Source organism: Erinaceus europaeus, chromosome 9 (assembly GCF_950295315.1).
Source record: "Erinaceus europaeus chromosome 9, mEriEur2.1, whole genome shotgun sequence".
In the NCBI taxonomy this organism is placed as follows: domain Eukaryota; kingdom Metazoa; phylum Chordata; class Mammalia; order Eulipotyphla; family Erinaceidae; genus Erinaceus; species Erinaceus europaeus.
In genome coordinates this window covers 82,431,118-82,444,328 of record NC_080170.1, presented here as the reverse complement: position 1 = coordinate 82,444,328, position 13,211 = coordinate 82,431,118, and the positions used below count along the sequence as shown (strand labels likewise).

Below are 13,211 nucleotides of genomic sequence, written 5' to 3'. Positions count from 1 at the left end.
TGTAAAACATAAAGTTCCACATAGGGGATGTGGCCTGTTCAGGAAATACACCAAGTTGGTGGCAGTTCCAGGGCTCAGTATGAATAACTTCTTATGGACATACTCTTCTTTGCTTCTTTTCAGACTTTAGGAAACTCTGAGGGCTAATTCTGCTATCTCAGAGCACTTAGGGAATTAGGTAGGCAACCCTTTAGTTCAGATGGTGGGTGGGCTCTGCTGGTGGTGGACTCTGCAGTGGGACCTGCACTTCCAGTAAGAAGATATCTGGCCCCTGTCTCCTTTCAGATTTGGGTATTCGAATTCCTGTTGGACATGTGGACTACTTCATCAATGGAGGCCAAGACCAGCCTGGCTGTCCTTCCTTCATTCATGCAGGTCAGAGAGCCAGAGAGCTGGGAGATGTCCACCCTAAGGACTAGAATCTACCAACACTCTTCTTGCTGAGCCAGCCGGTGTGGCCCATCAGGGTCTTCCTCCCAGCGACCTTTGTTATTTCCTATGAAGTTCACTCAGCACTTAGGGAACAAATGTTTCTGGAGCCCAGGAAGGCAGGGTATGGGAAAGAGTGCCTGAAAGTAAAGATTGTGCCATTCTTATGCTGCCTACACCACTACTTAGGCCCATATGTTTTTTTTGTTTGTTTGTTTTGTTTTGTTTTTTGCCTTCAGGGTTATGTCTGGGGCTTGGTACAGAATCCACTGCTCCTGGAGGCCATTGTTTCCATTTTGTTGTTGTTGTATTGTTGTTGTTGGATAGGACAGAGAAATTGAGAGAGGATGGGAAAACAGAAAGGGGGGGAGAAAGATAGATATCTATAGACCCGCTTCACCACTTGTGAAGTGACCCATCTGTAGGTGGGGAGCTGGGGGCTCAAACCAGGATTTCAAACCGGGATCCTTTGCACCCATCCTTGTGCTTTGTGCCATGTGCACTTAATCCGGTGTTACCACCTGGCCCCCTGGGACCAGCTTTTGTGACTTAGTCTACATTAGCTATATTCTCTGTAATGTCTATTGTGGACCATGTGCCCCCAACTAGGGTCAATGCACATCATGACTATCCCTCCAAGTTTACTAAATTTAACAGTTCTCTAAAGCGGTTTTCAAGATAACTTTCTTTTTAATTTTTTCCTTTTTAATTTGTAAATTTGTGCTTAATAGCGGGTTACAAGATTGTAAGATTACGTGGTCTAGTTTCAAACTGCACCTATAACCAAATTTCTGTATCTCCACCCTCCCACCTCCCAAAGATAACCACTGTAGTTCTCACAAAGTTAAGATAACTTTCTTTTTTTATTATAATTATTTATTTATTGGATAGAGACAGTTAAAAATCAAGAAGGAAGGGAGGGATAGGGAGGGTGAGAGACAAGAGAGACACCTGCAGCACTGCTTCACCACTTGTGAAGCTTTCCCCCTGCAGGTGGGGACTGGGGGCTCGAACCTGGGTCCTTTCGCATTGTAATGTGTGCACTCAACCAGGTGCACCACTACCTGGCCCAAGATAACTTTCTTAAGTACACCCATCCAATGAATACAATGAATGTACATTTCTTCTCTTCTACTTATCATCTTCTGGGTCATTCTTATGAAATATGTTCACTGAATATATTCATCTTAGCATCTCTTTATTGCTTTCTTCTTCCTCTCCTTCTCCTTCTCCTTCTCCTTCTTCTCCTTCTCCTTCTCCTTCTCCTTCTCCTTCTCCTTCTCCTTCTCCTTCTCCTTCTCCTTCTCCTTCTCCTTCTACTTCTTCTTCTCCTCCTCCTCCTCCTTCTTCTTTTTTGCCACTAGGGGTGTCACTGGGTCTCTGTGCCAGCACTATCAATCCACTGCTCCCCATGGCCTTACATATTTCTTTCTTTATTTTTTTTTGCCACCAGGTTCTCGTTGAGGCTCAGTGCCTGCACTATGAATCTACTGCTCCTGGTGGCCAGGCCTTTTTTTTTTTTTTTTTTCTTATTTTTTCTTTTCCTTTGACAGAATAGAGAGAAATTGAGAGGGGAGGGGGTATAGAGAGAAAGAAAGATAGATAGACACCTGCAGAATCACTTCATCTTATGAAGTGTTTCCCCTGCAGGTGGGGAGTGGGTGCTGGAACCCAGGTTCTTGCACATGGTGATATGTGCACTTATCTGGGTGTACCATCACCAGCCTCCCCCCTCCATGGCCATTTTTTCCCTTCCTTCCTTCCTTCCTTCCTTCCTTCCTTCCTTCCTTCCTTCCTTCTTTCCTCTTTCTCTCTCTCCTTTTTCTTTTTTTTTTTCCATTTTTTTACTTAAGAAAGGATTAATTAACAAAACCATAGGGTAGGAGGGGTACAATTCCACACAATTCCCACCACCCAATCTCCGTTTCCCACCCCCTCCCCTGATAGCTTTCCCATTCTCTAGCCCTCTGGGAGCATGGACCCAGGGTCATTGTGGGTTGCAGAAGGTAGAAGGTCTGGCTTCTGTAATTGCTTCCCCGCTGAACATGGGCGTTGACTGGTCGGTCCATACTCCCAGTCTGTCTCTCTCTTTCCCTAGTAGGGTGGGTCTCTGGGGAAGCTGAGCTCCAGGACACATTGGTGGGATCTTCAGTCTAGGGAAGCCTGGCCGACATCCTGATGACATCTGGAACCTGGTGACTGAAAAGAGAGTTAACATACGAAGCCAAACAAATTGTTGAGCAATCATGGACCCAAAGCTTGGAATAGTGGAGAGGAAGTGTTAGGGGGATACTCACTGCAAACTCTAGTGTACTTCTGCTTTCAGGTATATATTTCGCAGTAGTTTACGGATACGTGTGAACATATGCTCTCTCTCACAGAAACTGGTGTATATCTAGGTTTTGGGACTTTGTTAGAAAGTGAACCACCTGAGATGGAATTAGAGTATACTATGAAAGGAAAGGTCTCACCCGAGTAATGAAGTTGAAGGGTTGTCATTCCACACGTGAAGTCTCTGGACACAGTCTGAAGTGAAGCATGTTGAGGTGGCAATCGTTGTGTTGGTTAGGCTGTGATCGGCAGATGCAATATTATTTAATATGGATTGGGAGAGGCATACGGGAAAGTGGGCCCTATCCAATGGTTCTAGGACTGGGGTAAGTAGAGGCTCTATAGTGGAGATGTGAGGTTCCTGCTGTCTTAGGGTTCAAAAAGACAATGGATAGTTACTGTTATCATCACATTATTTGGTAATTGGGTTAACTTTGAAAAGTCCTTTTGTTAGGGTTTGCTGTACAGTACCCAGTATCTTGTATATAGCTGTGCTATTGGTTGCTTCTGATCTACTTGGTCTAGGCTTCTGAGAGAGTCTGCATATCAATTACACAGCCTATATATTGAAAAGATTCAGTTTGTATTTTGAAAAACTTCGAGACATACAATTAATTTTCCCCCTCTCGTATTAATTAACTAGTGATTTATATGACTACATTTTACTAGGAGTGTACATAAACGCCATTCCCACCACCAAAAGACTGTGACCCATCCCTCCCACCCACTCCCACCCCCCACTGGCCCAGGAAGCTGCATGTCTACCCCTTACCACAGGGTTTTTATTTTGGTGCCCTACTTACAATTTGGTCAGGTCCTGCTTTTAGTTTCCCTTTCAGATCTTCTTCCTCAACTTCTGTTGATGAGTGGGATCATCCCATACTCATCTTTATCTTTCTGACTTAGCTCACTTAACATAATTCCTTCTAGCTCTGTCCAAGATGGGTCAGAGAAGGTGGGTTCATTGTTTTTGATAGCTGCATAGTATTCCATTGTGTATATATACCACAGCTCTCTCAGCCACTCATCTGTTGTTGGGCACCTGGGTTGCTTCCAGGTTTTAGCTATTATGAATTGTGCTGCTATGAACATAGGAGTACACACCTCTCTTTGGTTGGGTGTTATGGAATCCTTGGGGTATAACCCCAGGAGAGGAATTACTGGATCATATGGAAGGTCCATGTCTAGCCTTCTGAGAGTTTTCCAGACTGCTCTCCACAGAGGCTGGACCAATTTACATTCCCACCAGCAATGTAAAGGGGTTCCTCTGTCCCCACAACCTCTCCAGCATTTGTTGCTGCTGTCCTTTTTGATGTATGCCATTCTTACAGGAGTGAGGTGGTATCTTAGTGTTGTCTTAATTTGCATTTCTCTGACTATCAGTGACCTAGAGCAGTTTTTCATATGTTTGTTAGCCTTTTGGATCTCCTCTGTAGTGAATGTTTTGTTCATATCCTCTGCCCATTTTTTGATGGGGTCATTTACTTTTTTGGTGCTCTCCTTTTTCTTCCTTTCTTTCTTCCTTTCTTTCTTTCTTTCTTTCCTCCTATTTTATCTTATTTGATAGGAGAGAAATTGAGAGGAAATGGAAAGCTATAGAAAGGAAGAGAAAGATAACTGCAGACCTGCTTCACCATTAGTGAAGCTTTGCCCCTGCAGGTTGGGAGTGGGGGCTTGAACCTGGTCCTTGCACTTGGTAACTTGCACTCAACTGGGTGCTTCACAACCTAGCCCCTCTCCTTTTCTTTCTTTCCTGACTTTCTCCCTCCCTTCTTCTTTCTCCCTCTTTTTATTTCTCCCTTCCCCCTTCTTCCTTTCTTTCTTTCTTTCTTCTTTCTTTCTTTCTTTCTTTCTTTCTTTCTTTCTTTCTTTCTGCTACTAGGGTTGTAACTGGGGCTCAGCATTTGTACTATGAATCCCTTGCTCCCGGTGGCCTCTTTCCCCCACCCCTCTCTTTTATTTGATAGGACAGAGATAAATGGAGAGAGGAAGGGGAGATAGAGAGGGAGAAAGGGACATCTGTAGACCTGCTTCATTTCTTATGAAGTTCCCTCCCTGCAAGTAGGAAGTGGGGCTTGGACCCTCGGCCCTTGATTGGTCACAGGTACACTCAGCAAGGTAAGTCACCCCAACCCCCAGTATCATTTCAAATAACAATGCACTTGTTAAAAGCTAAGCATTATCAAATGTTTTGTCTTCTTATGAATATAGTTAACCATCAACATTTCATATGGCTATTTTGTCCTGATTTCTAATGCACTGAATTTACTGATTTTCCCAATATGTGTCCTTTTAAAAAATATTTATTTATTTGTTCTCTTTTGTTGCCCTTGTTGTTTTATTGTTGTATTCATTTATTATTATTGATGTCATTGTTGTGTTGTAAAGGACAGAAATAGAGAGAGGGGAAGACAGAGAGGGGGAAATATAGATACCTGCAGACCTGTTTCATCACTTGTGAAGCGACTCCCCTGCAGGTGGGGAGCCGGGGGCTGGAACACGGATCCTGGCGCTTTGTACCACGTGCACTTAACCCACTGCTCTACCGCCCAACTTCCCAGTATCTGTCTTTAAAAAAAAAATTTATAGATGGGGAGTGGGGCTCAAACCCTGATCCTTGCACATGGTGTTATGTGTGCTTAACCGAGTGCATCCCCATCTAACCCCAAAGCTTGGTTTTCTTATTGTTGTTTACTACCTTAAAATTCTCAATAATTTTCACTGATTAAATTGGTAGGGGCTAAAAGGTCTGTAGTTAATCCCAATTCCAGGGTCCTAGGGCCTTTAAACTCTCCATTCACCATGGGACCATCTATAGGACATATAGCCACATCTTATAAATCTGCCCAGATTTATAAATTTATCATAAAAATTTATATATTTTCCTACAATTCTAAGCAGATTGAATAGTTCAGTTTCAATGACTTGAGGTTTTTCATGACATTTTAGGAGACTTTCTGCTTTCCTCTTTGTTGTACAATTTGGAAAGGGTTTAGTCTGTATCTTCCCCAGCTCCCTTTGCAACTGGAAGGAATTTGACTGACCATGAGGAGTCCAAACCCCCGGGGAAAAAGACAAGCCAGCATACCACTCAGATGTGGCTATATAAAAGCTTCACTACAGACCTCTTAGCCCTCACCAATTTAATCAATGAAAATTATTGTGAATTTTAAAATAATAAACAGCAATAAGAAAACCAAGTTTTGGGACCTACTGGTTATGCACTTGGTTAAGTGGACATATTACCTCATGTAAGGATCAGGGTTTGAGTCCCACTCCCCATCTGCAAGCTGGGCACTTCACTAGTGGTGAAGCAGGTATCTACTTTTCTCCCTCTCTATCTAGCCTTCCCTTTCAATTTCTCTCTGTTCTACCAAATGTTTCCTGGAGCTCTGATTCTCTAGAACCCCACCATACTAGGGAAAGGATCGACCTGTCAACGCCCATGTTCAGTGGGGAAACAATTACAGAAGCCAGACCTTCCACCTTCTGCATCCCACACTGACCTTGGGTTCATACTCCCAGAGGGTTAAAGAATAGGAAAGCTATCAGGGGAGGGGATGGGATACAGAGTTCTGGTGGTGGGAACTGTGTGGAGTTGTACCTCTCTTATCTTATGGTTTTGTCAGTGTTTCCTTTTATTTATCTTCATTTATTTATTTTTTTGTCTCCAGTGTTATTGCTGGGGCTCGGTGCCTGCACTACAAATCCACTGCTCCTGAAGGCTAATTGTTCCCTTTTGTTGCCCTTGTTGTTTACCGTTGTTGTTATTATTGTTGTTATTGCTGTCATTGTTGCTGGTTAGGACAGAGAAATCGAGAAAGGAAGGAAGGGAAGACAGAGAGGGAGAGAGAAAGACAGACACCTGCAGATCTGTTTCACTGCTTGTGAAGCAACTCCTCTGCAGATGGGGAGCCAGTGGCTCGAGCTGGGATCCTTACACCAGTCCTTGCGCTTTGCACCATGTGCGCATAACCCGCTGCACTACCACCTGGCCCACTAGTGTTTCCTTTTTATAAATAATAAAAAAATAAACAATGGAAAAAATAAGTAGATAAAATAAAATAGAAAGAAAAAAATGACTGCCAGGAGCCAGGGACTTATAGTGCCAGCACTGAACCTCAGTGATAATGCTGGTGGCAATTAAAAAGGGGGGATGGGCAGCATTAAAAAAAAAGAAAGAGAGAAAGAGACAAGAGAAGGAAGGAAGGAAAGAAAGAAGGAAGTGAGGAACAAAGCCAAGTTTTTGTTAAACTAGGACATTTGGCAAATTCAGTGTCTCAGTCATTCAACCAGGGGTACATCTGTTGGCTTTCAGAGATTAACTATGAATTCTTGCTGAAACTGTCTTTTTTTTCCCACCTGACCACTGCTCAGCTCTGTTGTTGTTGTTGTTGTTGTTGTTGTTGTTGTCTCTAGGGTTATTGCTGGGGCTCAGTGTCTGCACTATGAATTCATGCTCCTGGAGTCTATTTTTTCCCTTTTGTTGCCCTTGTTGATTATCGTTGTTACTGCTGTTGTTATTGTTGTCATTGTTGGATAGGACAGAGAGAAATTGGGAGAGGAGGGGAATACAGAGGGGGGAGAGAAAGATAGACACCTGCAGATCTGCTTCACTGCTTGTGAAGTGATCCCCCTGCAGGTGGGGAGCCCGGGTCGAACTCGGATCCTTACTGCAGTCCTTGCGCTCTGTGCCATGTGCACTTAACCCACTGCGCTACCTACCGCCCGGCCCCCTCAGCTCTGTTTTATGGTGGTGCCAGTGACATGGATTGAACCTGGGACTTCAGAACCTCAAGCATGAAGGTTTTTTTGTGATCTCCATGGTCTGCTGATCTCTGTAATTGTCTCTTTGCTGCACTGAGTGTGAAGTTTTTTCTGAGTGATGACAAAGAAGATAAAAACATGTAGAGAGGTGTTTTTTGTTGTTGTTGTTGTTGTTGTTGCTTTGTTTTGTCATTATTAGGGCCCCTTTCCTCTCTCTGACTTCTTCAGAGAGATGAGTGACAGGGACAGGAAGAGAGTAAAAGCACTACAGCACCAAAACTTCTTCCAGTACAGTAGAGGCCAAATGCAAAATCTGGGTCAAGTGTGTAGCTATCTTGCCAGCCCAGACATCTATTTTTGAGAAATGGAGCCAGAATCTATAACTCTGCATGTTCTCAATTCTCTGAAAGAGAATTTGCATGATCATAGGAGGTTTGATCTGAACTTAAGCATTTTTCTTGGTATATTAGACTTTGGCATCTCAAGAAAATTAAAAAGAAAAGGAGTCGGGCAGCCCCCCTGCTCCATCCTCCATGGCCTATTTACATAATCATTGTTTTGCCTGATCTGTCTTCTTTTTACCTTGAGACCCACCCTGCCTGCGGGGTACATTAATCCCACCAGTTAAAACCTTAGCAACCATTGCTACAGAAGCTTTCTACCTTCCCACTCTTTCCTTTTCTCCATCCCCTTTCCTAGGCATTTCCTTTTCCAACTTGCCACTTCTGGTTCAAAATATATAAAAGCATTGTCTCTGATCAATAAAAACACATTGCATTCCACTCCATCACGAGTTCCTGGTCTCTCTCCTGCGTCGCTGAGTAATCAGCAGCCCAGGGTGGCTCTGGTCGAGTTTTCTCCAACCTGGAGAGCCCATGCCTGGGAAGAAACACCCTCACACTAGCCTGGCAAAAAGGGAAGATGCAATCATTTTTATTTATTTATTTATTTAAATTTTTATTTATAAAAAGGAAACATTGAAAAAAACCATAGGATAAGAGGGCTTCACATAGTTCCCACCACCAGAACTCTGTATCCCAGCCCCTCCCCTCATAGCTTTCTTATTCTTTAACCCTCTGGGAGTATGGACCCAAGGTCAGTGTGGGATGCAGAAGGTTGAAGGTCTGGCTTCTGTAATTGCTTCCCCGCTGAACACGGGCGTTGACAGGTCAATCCATACTTCCAGCCTGTCTCTCTCTTTCCTTAGTGGGGAAGGGCTCTGGGGAAGCGGGGCTCCAGGACACATTAGTGGAGTTGTCTGTCCAGGGAAGTCTGGTCAGCATCATGCTGGCATCTGGAACCTGGTGGCTGAAAAGAAAGTTAACATACAAAGCCAAACAAATTATTGAACAATCGTGGACCTAAGGGCTGGAATAGAACAGATGAAGAGTTGTAGGGGGGTGGGTCCTACATTTTGTAGATAGCTAATAAGCGTATTTTAGTTAAATTCCAAAGGGCCTGTGGTTATACTGATTTTTTTTCTCTTTTTCTTTTTGCCCCTGAGCCTGAAATCTGATATGCAGGTGAATCCAAGTTATTGTCTGGGGAGATGATGTCATGGCTGGGAAAAGGACCAGAAAGCTGGATCAGGGAAGAGAGTAGCTCCCTAATATGGGAAAGGGGTATAAATATTGTTGACTGTAAACCCCATTGATTTGTTGTGATCTGGGGCCCATAATTAGCTTAGGAGCCTATGTGATCTCTGCATCCCTCTAGATCTGAGCTCACATTCTGTGGTCATGAGGAGGAACATTCCATGCTGCCTCAATATTGACCCAGGAAGATACAGTAATTATTTTCATTAATATTTTTAAAATGTGGCTTAGGGGACACTGTGTATTTATGGCCTGCTAAGATACAAAATCTGGTAGATTTAAAGAAAATAGCTTAGAGGGAGTTTCCACTTGTCTTGAACTGAAACCTTGGTTGTATTTTCCCCCCTCCCCAGGTTACAGTTATCTGATCTGTGATCACATGAGGGCTGTGCACCTTTACATCAGTGCCCTGGAGAATTCCTGTCCACTGATGGCTTTTCCCTGTGCCAGCTACAAAGCCTTCCTTGCAGGACACTGTGTGGATTGCTTTACCCCATTTCTGCTTTCCTGCCCAAGGATTGGTAATTGCCACACCTTTGTTTTCCATAGACAATTTGGGGAGGGAAGGGGATTCAGTTTTGCAAGTGTCTTCTAATCTGGATCTCCTGTGGTCAATTTACTCAGTGGGGGTAAAGAAATTAGCTTATGAGGTGTTATAAGTTTGTTTTGCCTAGAAGATGGCATTTGGCCACCTCTTTGCACCCTCTATACTACTGCCTGACACCATATTCATGCAACACATACCCTTCACACTCACAAGACCCCTAACCTGCCAAGTCAAGCCTCTGGATACTCTAGAAACTTTGGTATGGTTCAGAGTCTCTGCCCATAATCTAAGACAGGATGTTTGCCATACGTCTTCCTAGTTAAGTTTACCACCTTCCATTCCTGATAGATTTGTAATCAAGTGTTTTGGGGAAGTCCCCAAGAGCAACGCACATAACCCACTTTAGACATGTGAGGCCATGGTACCCTGTGCCAGCTGCAGTTGAGCCTAGTCGCTGGCATGCTGGTCACATGATCGGGCCAGCCTGGCTCTGTCCCATCACTGGCTTTTCCTCAACTGTAGCAGCCTGCTTTGATTGAATGAAATGAATACCAACTTGACAAATTAATCAACATTCTTTCCTATTCAGCTTGTGTCACCCACTTCCTCCAGATGTGATGGTTCAGTTAACGTAACAGCCATTTCACACTGTCCACCCAGGCCCATGCCTCTCGTCACTTTCTCTTGCGCAGAAACCCCCCAGCGGTGATAACCACTTGAACTTTCAAGAGTATTTCATGTTCACACCCTGTATGACTTTGATCTCTGTCTGAAATACTCTTCCCCGGTTTGTCATTCGCTGTTAAACAGTTTCCTGGGTTCCTGCTGCCATCAGAACAACTCTCATACAGATGGCTTTGCAAGTTAGAGACACACTCTCTGCTTCCTTATAATTACTTCCTGAGACTGAGCTAGATGATCTGAAGAGGTATTTCCTGCTGCTTTATGTGTTTAGCCTCTGCTCCACTGATTGTGTACTGGGACTCTCCACAGGTTGTGGCATCTAGTAAGCAGTCTATTTGTAGAATTCCTGGTGTAGGAGTTCATCAACATGTGGCTGCGTACCAGGGGAGCCTAAAGGGGCCTCCTCAAGGGTCTTTCTGTACTTTTTTTCTTTCTAGGTTTGGCAGAACAAGGTGGTATCGACATAAAGCCACTTCCAAAGGAGGTGAGCGTCTATCTCCTGACCACTTCCATGGCCCCTTACTGTGGTGAGTAGTGAGAAAATGCTAAGTTGCTGTTCAGCAGAGAGCAAGAACCCAACTAGTGTTGTCTCCAGCCCCAGCATAGCAGCTAAGGCCAAGGGCCTGTGTAAAGTCATGAGATGGGTGGAGGTTACTGGTGTTATAGCCAAAACTCTTGGTTCTGGAAAGCCATTGCACTACAGATGAGAACTTGAGAATGCAGCTCTTACTGTCTCTATATTGTTTGTCATAGTTCCTACCTACTCCACACCCGCTGGAAACCTGCCTTCCTGTGTGCTTCCACCTAGAGTAGTATTTAGGTACAATTTTTGGCTTCTTTGTTCTTTCATACTTTTTTTTTTTTAAAGCATGGGTATTTGCTGGATCTCTGCAAAAGCTCATGGCTCCCAGTAGAGGTTTTTTTTTTTTTTTTTTTTTTTGGATAGTGGGTAAAAGACAGAGGGGGGAGAGAAAAAGAGACACCACAGCACTATCCCCATGGCTCGTGAGAGTTCCCCAGGCAGATGCTCCCACGTGGTGACCTGAGTACCTGAGTCTTGAACCCAGGTCCACACATATGATAATGTGTGTGTTGTACTAGGTGTGCCAGATGTGCCATCCCCTAGGTCTCTCCAGCATACTTCTCTGCTTACCTTGGTGTTCACAATTTGTATCACCTGTTTCAACAGCCCTCATAGGTCAATGTCTCTATGGAGCACTTGACTTATCCTTTGTCCTCCTTCTTCATATAAGTATCCCAGCTATTCAGCACCATTCTAGCCACTGCATTTAATTGGAGCAATAAGATGTCAGTGATGTAAAAGATGTTAAATGTGATTAAAAAAAAAGTATCTTTTGGACTCCATGGGATAGACTACAGGTTGATCCATCACCCCTGTGCTTCTTGCATCTTAACTAGGGTGACTAGACTTCCTGACTTCGCCTTGTTCTTCTGCAGTCCTGTCTGGATTAGTGTGAGACACTATATATCCACCCTAAACCTAGCTGATAGTCTGATGAGCTTGCATCTGGTTGGTAGAGGGGTCTTTGTGGCTATGCCTTCTTGGCAACATACATGTCTATCTAAAGTATAAGAACTTCCAAAAAAGAAAAACAAACAAAAAACATAACCATACTGTCTCTTGAACTTTGTGAGAACTAAGGTGGGGAGTGGGGAGAGGGGTGGTGTGCTTTGGTGAAGGATGTTGTGACTTACATGCACTGTACAGGGGTATGAAAATAATCCTGAAATCTCATAAATTTTTCCAATATGGTTAAATCACTAACAAAAAAACAAATTAAAGAGGTAACAGAGATTGCAGAATGGTTATGCAGTGAGACTCCAGTTTCTGAGTCTCTGAAGTCCCTGGTTCAATCTTCAACATCACCATAAGCCAGAGTTGAGTAGTGCTCTGGTAAAACAAACAAGCATATCTTTTAAATATTAATTAATTGAAAGAAGAAGAGTTGATGCAATGTGATTAAAACCCCAAAGTTCAGTCTCTTTTTAATTTTTTTTAAAAGTAACTTACTTATTCCCTTTTGTTACCCTTGTTTTTTTAAATTATTGTAGTTATTGATGTCATAACTGTTGGATAGGACAGAGAGAAATGGAGAGAGGAGGGGAAGATAGAGAAGGGGAGAGAAAGATAGACATCTGCAGACCTGATTCACTGCTTGTGAAGTGACTCCCCTGCTGGTAGGGAGCGAGGGACTCGAACCGGGATCCTTACTGTAGTCCTTGGGCTTTGCGCCACCTGCACTTATCCCGCTGTGCTACCACCCAACTCCCCAAAGTTTAGTCTCTATGGTCATATGGATCAGATAAGTAATAGTTACTTAATTTTTCTGAAACTGTGTATCCCTGTATTGAAATAGTACCTACTTCAAAGAATCATATGTGAAAATAATAGTATATGAGAAGTGACTAGCCGATAAGGACAAGTCTCTTCTCTTTGCCAGTCAGAGAATTTCAGAGACTAGATGTAGATATTACTAGTTTCATATTAACATAATTCTATTTCTTCTTCTTGGAACAAAATGGTTTACTAGAGCCAACTCTGGATGTTTCATATCTTTTGGCTCATGAACAACTGGGTCCTCAGGGTCAATGTGCCCACGAACACACAAGTGGATGAAAAATTAAAAATTTATAACTCCAGGTCTCTGATCCCAAATCTGTGCTCTTCCCGTACCACCATTTGCTTCTGCACTTGCTTCTTTGCCTTCCTGAGCCTTGCTTCTGGCTGCCTTCTCAGAAGTCAGCCTGAGGGAGGACGTTTTGTCCAGCAAAGGAGACAGTGCTGTTGGGAGGAGACTTCCGCTGCCACTTTCAGCTCAGGAAGAGCTCTGCAGTGA

The 13,211-nt window shown here is 43.5% G+C and overlaps 1 protein-coding gene across 4 annotated transcripts in view; it reads left to right on the top strand.

Moving 5' to 3' along the window:
• Positions 1-13,211, top strand: part of PLA1A (phospholipase A1 member A) — a 45,177-nt gene that overhangs the window by 22,941 nt on the left and 9,025 nt on the right. For 2 of the 4 annotated variants that reach the window (XM_016192130.2, XM_016192129.2), the window contains 2 exons: positions 9,476-9,643; positions 10,791-10,880. In XM_016192130.2, the coding sequence (XP_016047616.1) occupies positions 9,476-9,643; positions 10,791-10,880 (258 nt within the window). Of the gene's footprint in view, positions 1-285; positions 376-9,475; positions 9,644-10,790; positions 10,881-13,211 lie in introns of all 4 variants that reach the window. The other 2 variants (XM_016192128.2, XM_060198308.1) reach the window with 2 other exon arrangements.